At 41.9% G+C, this 15429-nt stretch overlaps 1 protein-coding gene across 6 annotated transcripts; it reads right to left on the reverse strand.

The window, feature by feature from the left end:
• Positions 1-551: 551 nt before the first annotated feature.
• On the reverse strand, positions 552-13238 carry LOC118774779 (palmitoyltransferase ZDHHC20-like). 6 transcript variants are annotated; one of them, XM_036524269.1, is made up of 14 exons: positions 13110-13238; positions 10806-10832; positions 10122-10216; positions 9597-9717; positions 9016-9085; positions 8536-8568; positions 8181-8301; positions 5856-5891; positions 3299-3431; positions 2976-3102; positions 2779-2865; positions 1804-1916; positions 1528-1575; positions 552-1270 (listed from the first exon to the last, which is right to left on the reverse strand). In XM_036524269.1, exons 1-13 carry the CDS (start codon positions 13225-13227, stop codon positions 1532-1534), a joined length of 1125 nt encoding a protein of 374 aa, XP_036380162.1. In that variant the 5' UTR covers positions 13228-13238; the 3' UTR covers positions 552-1270; positions 1528-1531. The 6 variants fall into 6 exon arrangements, with proteins under 6 accessions (XP_036380162.1, XP_036380163.1, XP_036380161.1 ...); XM_036524270.1 differs by having other exon boundaries at positions 1528-1572; positions 1804-1919; XM_036524268.1 differs by having other exon boundaries at positions 552-1265; positions 1804-1919.
• Positions 13239-15429: the final 2191 nt, after the last annotated feature.

Below are 15429 nucleotides of genomic sequence, written 5' to 3' on the forward strand. Positions count from 1 at the left end.
TTTCAACTGCAGTACAAAACGACATTACCATAATATCAGAGCATTGCTGCAGGTCTGATAGGTGTGCTATATATAACTAGACTTACAGAAAGATACTATTTCAATGTATACATGCTAGCTTTGAAGTCAACAGGGACAATACACAGCATATTATTAATGCTCATCAACAGCGCCACTCACTGGAAGCGGGAAATACTTGTGACAGCCTCCTCATTGCTTCTCTTGATGATAATGCTCAAACAGCTTAATGCCTTTTTACTTTTTTCTCCCTACAGAAGCCAACAAGTTCTGCCTTAATTCACTCAGACGGCTTTGGAAGAGAGCAAAATTTCAATGTTTTTTATCACAAAAACTATTGGTGCGCACAATCTGAGACTGATTTCATCACATAAAAGCAGCAATTACTGATGTAAAAAAATATAAAATCTGGAATTTACCAATGAATATCTTTTAAAATCAAAAGTACACAGCCCTAAATATGATTATAACATAGGAGCATAAAACATTTCCAGAGTTGTTGTACTATGACCTCCCATTGTAAAAAAGCAGCCATAGAAAAGAAAAAAAAAAAAAAAAAAAGATTCTGCCTCAGACAAGAAGCAGCAAATCCTTTAGATGTCGGCCTTTCCACCAAGACACACCTGAGGACCAGGAATAGATCCAGTCCGCTCCTGCTCCTGGATTCTTGCGTAAGTCTTCAAGACAAATCGATTGATGAGTTACATTTGCAAATCCTGTAGTGTAGTCAATCATTTGATTAATATTTCTACGCAAATACTGTTTTCAAGTTTTGCAAAGTCAATTCATTTGGCCTAGTGCAGAAACATTTTTTTTGGCTTGAAAACAATGCAGAGACAGACAGTCCCAGAGAGAGTATGTGATAAATAATCATTTTTAAAAATCATTGGTGTGTCTTTTTGGCAAGCTATAAAGATAGGGAGTGTGTGCATATGTGTGTGTGTGTGTGTGTGTGTGTGTGTGTATACACCCAACATTCTGCTGGCACAAACAATGAGGGAGGCTGACCGCTGCACTGTTGACCCAGGAGGTGGTGTCCAAGATGACACAAATGCTGTTCTGAGGAGGTTGTTTCAATGGTAACAGGGATGGTGTCCATGGTGACAGATGACATTGTGTGAAATTTTAAGGCATCAGATTTGATGGCTCTGTCGTTTCTGGGCTGGGGGGGGGGGTCTCCGCTGAGTACGTGCAGGTAGTCCTTGTGATTCAAAGGAACAGTCTGATAACCCACCACCTCGCTCCCCCTGCTCTGCAAAGGAGAAATCACACTTCAGCAGGACATATTGCATCTGTGCAAAAAAAAACACAAGGATTTTCTTTCATTATCTTAGCTGGTGAAATTTATTACAAGACCAAATCAAACAAATCTATGCTTTTAGAAGACATAAGTAACACAAACCTTTCTCTGCCTCAAAGAGTCTTTTCAGACAAAGTGGTATGGCAAACCGAGAGTTGTTAGTGTGAAATAAAATGTGTGACCGCAGTGATATAAGCTCAGCCACCCACCTCGTTATGACTCACTCTCCATGGTAACTGTGACTGTCTGGTCTCCTTCTGAAACAGAAGAGCAGCATTAGAGTGCAATCCAGTGAAATTTCCTGCTCCATTTAATTACAGAGTATGCAGCTGCTCTCATTTTAAAACCACATACTTCAGACTCTTGATAAGTGCATAATTCTGGTCAAGTGCATAGAGTCACACTAGTCTGTGCTCTTTAATACAGATGGATCCTCATCTCATTCTCAAGCCTTTCTACATATGTAACCTCACAGAGGGCTGTACCTGTCTTAATGGCATCTCTGTCCGGGTTGTCTTCGGCATAGTGCTGGTCATTGCCAAGGAGACGGTTCTGTGACTCGCTCAGGGGTCTGGGGTTGGCTGGTCCATCTATGGTGCTGCTGGACAGGGGGTTGGCAGAGGATTAAACACTCTACACCAAGCCGGTCACCTGCTGTACTTTTCTCCACTAGCCAAGCATGCTTGGTGCCAGTGTGTTCATGAACACCACTCATCGGCATAGAAATACATAACTCACATGGAACATTTTTACCAATACAAATGCCCTTACAGCTGCCCCTCAAGTTCAACATTGTTTAACTCGTCCCAAGTCATGAATGGTGTGTGGAAAACAAATACCCGACTATACATGTGCAGTCCACTGAGTGGATATGAAACCATAATGGTAATGGAAATGTCAGTCAGCACATCACTGACCAAAAAAATCTTTTGTGTGCTCACTTCCTCTGGGATGGATATTAGCATTATAGTGAAATTGTTACTATTCAATTTGCTGAAGAGCAGATGCTGTTGCATTCACTGAAAAATTTTGAGGATATGCTTTTGCTCACTTGTTTTGATCTTTAGAGCCCTTCAAACACTGACCCCTCCAACTCTGCCAATTGTGGCTGTTCTGTTCACAGTGCGATTTAGCGAGATTTACAAGATACACCCAACAGAACTGGTCTTTTTTGTTCAAATATTCCTTGATTCTCCACAAGAATTTCACTCTAGAGTCATGCATATATAATGTAAACGTAAATGTTTTAAACAGCTCATTGTGCACCAAGATTTTTCAAGTAAGGAACACATGTAGCTACTTGAGGAAAAAAAACAAAAATTATCGTAAAGCCCTGTAGAGTGCCATAGCTGATTTCAACTGGAGTCCATTATATCGATGCCTCCTGCTGACTGTGGGGCGGAGTGGATTCCCTCCAACTCCCTGGAGTGACCTCAGAGCTTAATGAAGATGGATCTTACCTTTTAATGCTGGGCTGCAGATCCACAGTCGGCTGCTCTGGATCAATATTCACCAGCCTAGTTGGGAATGTGTGTCCATCACCCAAGCTGCACGGAAACGGAAATGAAGGGGTGAGGAGGAGGAGGAGAGAACGCACAGATGAGGGGGTGTGACGAAGAGGTGGAAGGTGTGCAACCACTTCTTGCCCCACTCTCACCTTGTGTAGACAGGCAGCAGCCAGAACTTCTTCTGGTCCCCAAACACCTGTGCAATGTTCTTACTGAACCCCAGAGAGAAGCCGTTTTTATCAGGACCGTTTCTAAAGACCGGTGCCCTGAAGGCCTCTGTGAGGGCAGGAGGGAGAAACAGCTGTAATTAATTACTCAAAAACACACTGATCTTTGTGTCATGCTTTAACCGTAGTTTAAAGGTTTCTTTGGCAAAAACAACCACTGGCATGACACACAAAAAATAAAATTAACAGCTGCAAAATTAGATCATTATCTCTACTGTCATTACCAAAACAGGCTGCAGCGTTACCTATGGTGGATCTGTTCTTTCCCACAAGCCACAGGTGGTAGCTGAAGAGTGACAGAATACTGATGAAGAACATGGCCGCCACAAAAAAGAGAAATAAGACATGGAATTTGGCGTGAGTGTCGGGCAGCTGATTCTGAGAGGAAAAAGAAAGAGGAGAGTCATAAACAACATGGGAGAGACGTGTTTTGAGTCAGCTTCACACCACTTCATCACATACTAGACAAATTTATGGGAGGCAGAGTAAAATATTGAAACATCTCCATTAACCACTCATCTGTTAAATTAGTAAGTGTATCACTTTTACAGTTGCCAGCACAAAGTGACAATGCTGGGGTTAATTTAACACCCTTTGTCCCACATTTGCAGGGACCACATTCTGCGCACATCAGGATATTTGCCCAGTGAGGGACCTGAATATGCAGAATCTTCACAGCATGACACTGTGAAAAGAGTCCTCTTATTCTGCATTATGAGAGTCCACCTGTGCCAGTTCAGGATATGACCAATGCTTTTCTAAGCATGACCCTTGCAGATGTATTGCAAAAACCTATGCATTTTTACCTGGTTCCAATGGAGCTATGAATTTGACAATATTAAAACATGTTCCTCCTTCACCTACAATGCAGTCTCAGAGCCACAGTTACAGAAAACTAGCCCACGAGAGACACTAAAGCAAGTCATAAATAGGAAATTCCACCCACTCCCTCCCCTGCATATAACGGTACCAATCAAGGCTCAAATTAGCACGAAAAGGTAAGGCATCACACGAGACTACTATCAGATGAGTGGACAGGAACTAGGTTGATTGATTGATACTCTTGGTCAATTTCAGAAGAGGCAATGATGCATTGTAAAGCAAAACAAAATTTTAAAAATCTGGCTGTCCAGCAGACAACCAAGAGCCACAGTTTGGTTGTCTGCAGCAAATTGAGGTTGTCCAAAAGACATGACAACAACCACAAAAGACTGATATTACTGAAACATACTTAGATAAATAAATAAATATTCATATTGCAGTATGTCAAAAACAGATGATCATATTCACAAAAACATAATGCATTAAATAAAATAAAAAATACAAACTGATGGATATGGAAAAATAACTTCAAAAAGAGAAAAACAAGGGTTAGACAGTGCTGCCGATGCATTGTGACCAATGATGTTCTTCCTGGATAGCGGCTTTCCTGAAAACCTGTCCACTTCAAAAATACTTATGACTGGAATACTGTCTATGTTCTTGAAAAAAGCATATTCAAAAACTCACATTTTTCAATTTCAAAAATCCAACACTACTAGTTCTGCAAAACATGAGGATTTCATTGCTGTCACACATCAGCTATGCTTGCCTTTACATGTGGTTTGACCATAATCAGATTAGTTGCACTGCTGTCAGAAGAGCTATGGATCTAAACTAAATGAACACACACAATATCTGAATTCTAACTGATTTTATAAAAACATTTGATATCTTAAATGTTATTTTGCAAAAAATGTTTATAAAACACTATATATGCGCACTATAAACCGCTGTTTGTATTAGCTTTCATAGCCATACTGGTGATGCTTAAAAACAGTTACTGACATCAGCTGAAGAAAAAATGCTGACAATCGGTCTTCCAACCAGTTTCAAAATATCCGCTAGAATGCCTGTAGATAGCTAGCAAAATCTGCTATCTGCCTAATAATAAAATTTCCAACCTAAACCACACGATTTACTAGCTAGCTACCACATGTGTATAAATACAAGTAAATAAAACAAAAAGCTATGAGGTTTTATCTCAAAACATTTTAGTAACATGTTTTATTCGTCAGCAAGCTAGCTTTTTAGTCAAGCACCATTATAACTCAAATCATCTCAATGCACTGTAGAATTATATTGTGGCAGAAAAAAAAAACACCTCGGGACACCTGTCTAGACCCAATTTATTATGTATCCACTTTGCTAAAAGAGTTTTACTGTACACTATGGTCACACAGCACAGTCTGAACAACAGAAGGCAGCTTGAGTGGTGTGACTCATTATTTAGTCCATGAAAGTGCTGACGCACACCATTAAACAGCAGATGAAATACTGTATCTGTGGTGCTGTTACTGTAACTCCCTACATTTGCAGATGCAGTGGGATCCTGTCTTACAACATAATTCATTGGCTGAGTCAGTTTGTAGATGGCCAGAGATCTTTTGATACACAAGCTCCTGCTTTAAGTAGGGAAAGCTGGGGAAAATCTCAGACCCTTTGCAAAATAAATTAAATTCATCAGATTTTTTCACTGATCCAACCAGACAGCATGTCAGCATAATTCGGCTGTCTAAGGCCACTCTCAGGCTCTCTTGGATAAGAATAAAATTGCCATTTCACACCATGCTACTAGAGTACGCCCTATATTATATACTCTGCATCCAGGCAAAAAAAAAGAAAAACAGCTAAACCTACAGCCACGGAGTAACTCGATGTCATTGCCTGAAAGGTCATTCGGACGTAACACAATTAAAACACAGAATAAAAAAAATTAAAAAACACCAAACACAAATATGACCAAGAACAACCGCAGTTTACCTTCGGACAATTCTCTGCAGATTTCCTCCGGCAAAGCTTAGTACAAACAGAGACAGACTGTTAGACAGAGAGGGCAGAGGGGGCAGAGGAGGCAGAGGGGGCATGGCTGCACAGGGCAAAGTGGAGAGGAATGAGGATCGATTAAGGGACAGGAGCTACACCTCAGGGTGGCTAACAGAGCAGGGAAAATGGGCATAAAGCGGATTTGGCACAGGGATGGGAGGAGGTGTAGCTGGGGACAAGAGAGGATGAGGATAAATATCATGATAGCAGCTCTGTGAACAAGGGCACCGTTTGTGACAGCAGAAATTAGCATTTGACACAATGGGGGCAGAATGGTCACACTTTGACAAGAGGAGCAAACTTAGTGCCTCTCAGCCACCCACACACACACACACACACACACACACACACACACACCTCTGAGCAAAACCTGGAGAGAACATATTAAGGAGAAGATGTGCTGTTAGTTAGATTCAATTGTTAATTGCGTTCAACACAATATTTTACCAAGGGGCTGACATTCTCTTGCTCATACGTGCATGCACATACACACACACACAATTACGCTTGCTCACACACTTGCGCTTGCTGACGCACAGCGGCTGGCTCTCATACACACACACACACACACACACACAGAGCATGCTGAAAGGATCTCTGTTCATAGCACAAAGCAGCAGTGTCAACATCTGGATCTCTTCCCCCACCCCCCCCACAATCCAATTCAGAGACACTCACCACTGTCTCCTGAAATACAGGGTGACCCTTTCCCCGACTCTGACCCGCACACTCCACACTGAGCACCTTCTCAGACCAGACACAGAACTCCAACACTGACCCCAGACAGAGCAACAACTCTGGCCTCAGACTGATCTACAGTTCTGACCCCTGCTGGATCTACAACTCTGAACACAGAGCTACAATTGTGTACACAGACATAAGTAAAACACCTACCACATACAAGCCCCACAACAAACAGGATTTCCGACCCCATATACAACGATAGCTCAAACCGCATACAGCAACCTTGATGGGAAACCGATCTGTAAGTCTAAACCCACAAATCTAAATCTGATCCATTGATTTTAAGTTAAAGAAAGCTGGAATAATGCAATTAAAGAAAGCTGGAATAATGCATAAAAGTAAGGACCTTATTGTTATAAAACTACAAAAGGTTCTCATTAGGTAGGGGTAATATTTCATAAAATGAACTGTCCAATTAAATGTTTAAATTCAGCTAGGTTGCCAGCTTCATGCAACTAGTGAGTTAGCAGGCTAAATTTCAGTAGTCATCACAACTATAACCATGACCCTACACTAACCCATGACTCTAACCCAAAAACCCGATATTTTAACAAACAATGAACTGAAACTCAGAGATCACATCTAACATCTGAATGCTGCCTTGGCAGCCAGCCCACTGGACTCTGGAGGCATTAAGAGGACACCGAGGTGATGGAGGGGCTGTCTCCAAAGCTAGGCAGAATCCAAAGACCACATAGTAACAACCTCACGCCTCACCAGTCAGAATGGATGATGCCTTCATGCTCCCTCAGAATATCACGCTGTCTTTCCTTGTGCTGAGCCTTATTTTTGCTAACTGCAAACAGCTGCAACTCCTACAGGTGGATCTATCACTTCAGGAAGCAAACTGCATTCATATACAAGAAAAGAAAACAAAACTGTAGAGGAAGCATGTAAAACAGGCATGGTGTTGCACCAATTCTCTATGGAATGAGCTCGACTCTTCAAACTGCATAAGGTATTGTGAAACACTCCCGGAAGGCTCTACTTTTGGTTGTGGCAAAAGAGGGTGTTGACACCAATGTGGGATTTTTCAGCAACACTTCATTTCAGGCATTTATCAGGTTTTAGCACTTTTTTCATATAAATTTATCTGTTCATTATCAATAGTCATGGCTAGAATGAGATTTTTACATTATTTGGCTGAATAATTTGTGTTAATGCTCTGCATATCTTAACTCCACACTGTTCAGCGGCACACCGCTTCCGCTGCTCAGCTCCTGCTGGAAACAACTTCGCTTGCTTGGAGGCGCCTCTGTTGACTAGCTACTGTACCCTGCCGCCCGCTGAAAGCACCCATGTTGACCAGCTACTGTTTCCCTGCTGCCATCTGTCATACCCTGATGAATGCACCTGTGCCTTTAGCCTCAGAAGCTGGCGCTGCCCCATATCTGTCCCTTAACCGTATCAGCAGAGTCAGCACTGTGGATCTAAGGTGGAGGGTGAACATGTCACATGCAGTTTCAGTGTGTGTGTGTGTGTGTGTGTGTGTGTGTGTGTGTGTGTGTGTGTACTCACTGTCCAGAACTTGATGAAGTACTGCAGCACGGTGGCAGCGATGAACACGCAGTACACCATAGAGTAGGCCAGGAACAGGATGAAGTACTTATAATTGGAGAAGCCCACACAGTTGTTCACCCTGTGAGCAGAGGCAGATCACATCAGGTTTAATTTTCACACAGCAGCATGGAAGGCCACAGCGACCTCGCCCTGCCCTTTGCAAAGCGACAGGCTTAACTGTTCTAGCCACTCAGACTGAGGCATGAGTGGTTTCTTACACTCCGACTGACTGTAATTACTATGATTGATAATGAAGTTAAACATAATTGTCAGATACTAGTACTTTGTAAGTACAGAGAAAAAGTCCACTCACCAGGGACAATGGTGATCCATCTTCAACACACACCTGTCAGAAAGAGGACAGAGAAGGAAAGGAAAAAAAGAATGAGGACGTGGTTGGATGGACAGATCAGCATTAGACTTAAGCCACATACATGAAGTGAAATTAAAGCCAAATTTGAGATAAACACAGTAGATATATATGAAAACATGTTTTATGATCCCAAGTCTACACAAACACACACCACTCCAAGTGACATGAATTCTGAGCAGCTGGGTCTTGTCAGCACGTGTGCAGTTTACAGCTGTCTGCAGTCTGACGTCACATTCTACACCACAAATTCAGAGGACTTGAAGTGCAAGAGATGCTGCTCTCTGACAGCTATAGGTGGCAGTCACAGAAACTAGTCAGGACCAATCCACCTCATGCCTTATAAAAAAAAAAAAACAAACTTATAATTCAAGATAAAACTGCTAGCAAGGCAGACTGATGACAAGAAATGGATGGACTCACATGTCACAGGCGGAGCAGTGATGACACCGGTCTGGTTTGATCACCTGACAGCGGTCACAATATCGAATAGCTGTGGGTCAGAGATGAAAATGAGCTGCTGCTTCCTGAAATTAAACCACTTTTGCAATTGCACTAACCATCAACAGTCCCTCTCACACACAAACACAAACACACAGTCTTCCTTGTTCTGTGCAGCTGCAATAACCACCTACAGAATGACACATATACTACCCTGTTCTAAATTGTCATGAGTTTGGAGCAGGGGCATCTCACCCTCACTACGGGGAAAATTAAGAGTGGTGTGAAAATAAGGAATTAAAAGCACTCCCGGCACTGGTGTAGGGGAAGACTCATGTCCCTGTCGTTGTACAGGGAACCACAAGTGGGTGCAAATGGAAGGACTCACCCTGGAATCCCAGTGCTGATAGGGACAAGTACATCACAGCATAGACACATCTTAGAACTGGTGTGGGTGTGTTGGGGTAGATACATTTTGGTGCAAGCAGGAGGGCTTCAGTGCTCTGACCTGGTGTGTGTTACTGGGGGGCGGATTAATTAAGGCAAGAAGAGGAGAGACTCACCCCCTGTCCCAGTGCGTGTGTAGAGGGGCAGGTCCTTGGCTACTCTCTTCAGAATCTCCTGCTGGGACTCGGGTCGCTCCTCTTTCTCATACTGCTCCTTATCTGCTTTGGGAAGACAGAACTGCAGGGGAAGAAGAGAGGGCACACACTGAGAACCACACACACACACACACACACACACACACACACACACACACAGTCTCATACAAAATGAGTCTCATTCTCAAAACACACAGGTTTTTTATTCACAGAAACAAACCAAGGGCTACTCTGTCATTACACATAGTGGTGATGTAATTACAGAACGCTGGGAGACACACCCTGGGACTGAAGAATCAAAACTGAACAGTAGTGAACATTGTGGGAGTATTCTGTGGTGCTGTTACTATGCCCCCCAGTCAGACATTAGAACTGCTGTAGTTACTTTCAGTAAGAACCAACATGACTTTTGCACTAAATAAATCACAAATATGAGATATCAATGTGAGGAGTAAAGACATCAAAACGTATGATGACAGCCATTACCTCTTTTGAGGGGTTTGCAGGCTTGGTGAAGATAGTCTTCCAATAGGACCAAACGAACATGATGAACGACAGGTGGAATATGATCAGGTAGACGACTGGAAGAGGAAATCAGGGTCAGCATTCAACCATGACTGGGGCTAAAGTTCAATCACTAAGACAAAGCTATAATTCTACACCTGCTGCTACTCCTTCGTTTTTGGGAGGAAGGACCGTAGCCAAAACCACAAGCAGCTCTTTGAACGTATCTGTAATTATGGCAGGATTTTTTTGCTGCAGTCCAGTCCTAAATATAGATGGTAGTGAAATGAAGTATTTTGGTTTTAGGATGTTCATTTTAAGACCTATGGCAACTTTACAAAACTCCAAGTTTAATTCTTACATTTCAGGAAAAGACATGAAAGGCCAAACTACAAAAGTGGTTTTCCGTAGCAAAGACAAATCATCAGTCTTTCTCACAATACCAACAAAAAAACATAATATCTAGCACTACCCTTACTGAGTGCCTTCCATGTACCTTGCCGTGAAAGTTAGCCAATTTAACTCCAATTAAACTACACTGCAGCCTATGTGTTAACCAATGGCTTAAATAAACTACACCACGTGGGTGTTAAAATATTCAATTCTCATACTGTGTTGTCAGTAACTACTCAGAGTGAACACAGCTAACAGATGACACACACTTACTTTGTTCTCCAGTGTTTGGGATTGTGACTGCAGAAGACAGAAAAACAGAGGAGAGTTGGGTTAGTGCTTCATTGCTTTATATTCATTAACATTGGTGCTGCAGCTACCGCAGACTGCTGTAGAGCTCTGCTGCCAGTCCAAGTCTCATCACAGCAGGGAGCTCCCGACAGCAAGGCATGGTGAAGGGAAAGGAGGGAGGACGCCATCTCTAGTGTGAGAGAGAGAGGCGAGATGGAGCACCATCTGTATAACAGCATCACGTGAGACACCACCTCAGGTGTGACAGTGATTGAAAAGCGGACTCGTATTAAGTGGGGAGATTCACATCAGAATTACAGACTTTTGGTCAGACTTTGATCACATTAGACTTCTTCAGCATGGTCCAGTGATTTTTAAAACATTCTCTGTGGGTGAAGGACCCGAGGGAGATCATTCCGAACTAAATGTCTTGTGAGCTCTTTTCAGTTGTAACATTGGCATGCTGAACTTTTCTAAGCATCTCAGAAGCCTATAATATGCAGTGATTTGAAATACCCAAACAACACATCCACTGTGTCATGTCGTCGGTCATTTCTGTTCAGCAGGTCGGTTTTCAAGACAGGAAAGCAATGCTTATGTACAGTGTTAGTTTTACACTGCATGGTGAAGCACAAGGATTAAAATGAATACCTTCAGCAAAATAAATAAATAGATAAAATGGGAGAATGGGCAGATGCCACAATCAATATGAACACCTCTGTTCAGCTGTTCCTTTACGGGTGTAAACATTGAGGACTGCGTTAAAGTTGTTGTTTTACTGTTAGCAACCAACACCCGACTTGTGGGCATTTATCAATAAAAATGAAGCTGCTAGAATACGCAGTGACCAACAGAAAATGAAATGTAGAGACCTGTGTAATCGCTCCCCTTACGACGCCGGCGCAACAAATATAGTAACATCACAAAATAGTTACAGTTATCTTGCTAGTCGTAGGCGCAAATGCTCCATTCGGCGCCCGGTGATAAAAAATTGTTTATGGAGAAGGTTCGACGTATTTCTGCATTATTAGCTGACGATTAATTATTGAGCATTAATCGTGCTCAACTGAAGAGCCAGCTTTTTCACCTGAGCCTGACAGTTCTTTCATTGACGGTCTTCAAAACCTGTTGCTTAGCAGTGACAGTAGCGTCAGACAGATTCACGCACTAACGACTAACATATCGATTAACTACAGTAGATCAATTTAATGTTATGCAAGGTCAGTTTATCAATTATATTTGTGCCGACATCACCCATGTAGTTAGGTTACAGTGGACAGTTAACTAAACCAACAAGCACAAAACCGATATCCTGTAGTAACGTTAGGAAGAATAATATCTTGGCACGATTAGCTGTCTGGGAAATCCATCGAGCTTGCTACCTGTATGAATGCGAAACAGAGCGAGGAACATATCTAGACTCTAGTTAGGTAGCGAGCGACGTTAACGCTAGCCAAGTTACAGCAGCTGGTTGAGCGAAACAACGTATTTGCAACAGGGCGACATTTAAGTTAACTAACTAGCCAGCTACCATTTATTGTCATGCTATCAATAACTCCGCAACATGACACGCAGCTGACACTACAATGCTAAATCTCACAAGGGCGTATCCATGGATAATGTTAGCTGACAAGGCTAGAGCTAGAATTAATCACAAGTGAGAAACAGCTACAGCAGCTTGATGGCTAGCTTGATAGTAACAATGAGCTTCATAGCTAACGTTAGCTAGTTTTCCAGCGTTCAATTCCCTGTCGTGTTCAAACGTAGCTACCTAGAACTTAACATTAAGTTAACCCTAACCGTATCCGTAACCAACTGTTTGGCTAACTAGCTAGTGAAATCCCCAGCTTGTTTCCATTTCTTTATGAATTCTCCGCGCAAATTAACCAAGTCAAACAGCAGGTTTAACTTGCTAGTTAGCTAATGTTAGTTACTTGGGTAATTGGTATGAGCCATGTAGCTTGTGCTGGCAAGACAGTGTAGATCTAACTACAGTATAGTCAGGTAGAGCCACCGGAATCAGATGCATCGGTGAAAATAAAGACCGGCATAAAAACGGAATGGCCGACGCACAATAGGACGGTATCCGGTATCCTTCTCTCAAAGTACGGCATTTTTTAATACCACGAGGAAAGACTGTGCTAATAATATAGCTATAGCCAGTATTTAGACCAACCAAGCTAAGGGCTTCATTCACTTCCTGCTAGCTGGTCTTTTCATTGCTCAACAAGAATACACAAATGAGTCCACCACTGTAAAACGAATAAACGTGTAACGTTAACTTACAGATACACAGCTCCACGACATACGCGTAGTAGGACCAGCATACGACCAGGGCGATAAAAATAACAGGTATCCAAGCTAAAACCCGTTGACAGCATCTTAGTACATGAGACGGCGCCATCTTTAATCGGCCCACAGTGGTTAGTGTGTTGGTATGACGTCAGGGCGTCCACTCCTGTGTGAAACAAAGAGCGCTTCTTCGCAGTGAGGCTGGAACACGACACATCTGCATGTTGAACTAGCATTATAGTGTGAACAGACAGTCATCTCATCACATATCTTGAGATTGGGATGTCGCTATAAAAAACATATGAACACAACTCTAAAACAGGTGTTTAAACATCAGTAGCGAACTACTGGGCAACAGTTTATAGAAATTATTCAAGATTAATCAGTTGACTAATTTTCATGTTAGTCTGATTGTAACCCAGGAAGATGGCATATGCATTGTATACCGAATACCACAAATCTCATCCTAATTTGTAACTGTCAGACTGCTGTCCTGGATTTTTAAAAATCTTCGTTAATGGTTGAAATTTGAGGAAACAAATCCTCTAATTACTTTTTAAACTAATCAGCTATACCTCATTTTAGGACAGTCAGAGAATCCAAATATGTCAATTGCAATAATTACGGTGGTTTAAAAAAACATATGAAATGTTATTAACCTGGCTAACGAAATCCCCCAGTCTTCAGGCAGCAAAGAATAACAGTACAATATCAACTCATTAAATTCAAAATGAAGAAAATGCATATTTACTCATGACTTATGATTCAAAAGTGAGCCCTTGAAGAAAAACATCATACACAAAGTATACAGAAAGAAAAAATCCCTTCTTCTTGTTAAGAAAATGAAGAGTAGAGTAGGCAGAGAAACAACGAAATGGTAAGGTGACAGCAGGACAGATCAGTGTTGATTCACTACAGGGAAAACCTAACAAAATCCTAGCACAGCTGATCCTCTGTGTGATCCAAATGCAAACACAGTGTGGCTCTCGATATGATGCAAACTGAACTCGACAGTGAACTTGACACTGAACAGCACCTGCTGCACATGTGAGTACAATCAGTCCATTCTCTCTTCTACAGAGCAGAAGCACCATGGCATCTGATTCTATGCCTTCATTCTCAATTACGTCCTGGAAGGCCTGGGTCATGAATCCCCCCCATGGCAGCCCCTGTTGTCATAACTGTGGGAGCAGTCAAGAACGTTCTGACGGCTGCCCAGCGGAAGCCACACCTCCTCTGATTCTTAAGGCCTATGTCTCTCTCCAGTCAATGGAGCCAGGCACAGGGGCTCTGGATATTCCTACAAAAAGAGTGGGACCCCCGTTGAACAGAAATACAACTTCCTGCTTTATAGTCCCAATTTCAGCAATAGAAAAATTACTTTGGGCAACTATAAGCTGATATACTCATGATATACTTCAAAATAATGAGAGCTTTGTATTTACTCATGGTTTCAAAGTTAATGTCATGAAGGTGAAACTACAATGCTCCAAGATGGACAGTAGTCATAAGCATCACTTACCTTTAGTGCCCCTTGACCCCACTGCATGATAAATTCAGTGTCTCAATTGAATGTTTCAGAAGCATTCACAAATAACCAGTCACAAGACAATGACAACCACCTGACTGCCTTCTCTCATCAAAAGTAAACATACATACCCTACTCTCTCACCCTTCCGTGCCTTGCAAGTTCCATCTTTTGTCCTTCTTTTCAAAGAGAGACTTCTTCTTGAGTTGCAGAAAATGTTCCCCAATGTCTCTGGTGGCCATCTTGAACATATCAAATCTTAGTCATATGAATATGATGGTCCTGGGGTGAAGTTTAAGCCCATGGTGCTGGACCTGCTGAGCACTGGTGCACAGAAATTTAAACTGCCTCCAGTTTTACATTTTTGATATTCTCAATTTATGGTTACAAGGGGAAAGGAACAAAAAGGATGAGTGGAACAAAATGACATAATCAAGTGTCCCCAGGGGTAAAACTGACCCGAAGAGTGTCCTTCTGAGCAAAAATTGAAAGTTCAAGGAGTGTTTATGTATTTTTGAGTATTGGTACATTTGAGCTTCATGCTCTTTAACTTCAAGTCAGAGGACTAAAACTTGCTAAAATATTTAAAGGCAACTTAATTTCCACGTAATCTGAAATCCTGTATATGTTGTTACTTATCTGTACAATGGTAAAAATGCACACTGAAAGTCCTTTTTTCATTTTAAAGGCTTATCAGTTGACCGAAGCTGAAATCCTTTTGTTGTTTCATGACAATCCTCAGGAATGTCCCTATCCAACCCTCATAAAGCTCAGACTACAATTTCC

The sequence above is a fragment of the Megalops cyprinoides genome, chromosome 3, assembly GCF_013368585.1.
Source record: "Megalops cyprinoides isolate fMegCyp1 chromosome 3, fMegCyp1.pri, whole genome shotgun sequence".
NCBI classification, from domain to species: domain Eukaryota; kingdom Metazoa; phylum Chordata; class Actinopteri; order Elopiformes; family Megalopidae; genus Megalops; species Megalops cyprinoides.

Bases quoted from the DNA above. Each gene is read 5' to 3' on its own strand.
- LOC118774779 (XM_036524268.1), bottom strand. From the start codon at position 13,227: ATGGCGCCGTCTCATGTACTAAGATGCTGTCAACGGGTTTTAGCTTGG. The intron at 9,718-10,121 runs GTAATGGCTGTC...CTTCCCCTGCAG, and splicing joins CTGCAAACCCCTCAAAAGAG to TTCTGTCTTCCCAAAGCAGA. The intron at 9,086-9,596 runs GTGAGTCTCTCC...TCTGACCCACAG, and splicing joins CACACGCACTGGGACAGGGG to CTATTCGATATTGTGACCGC.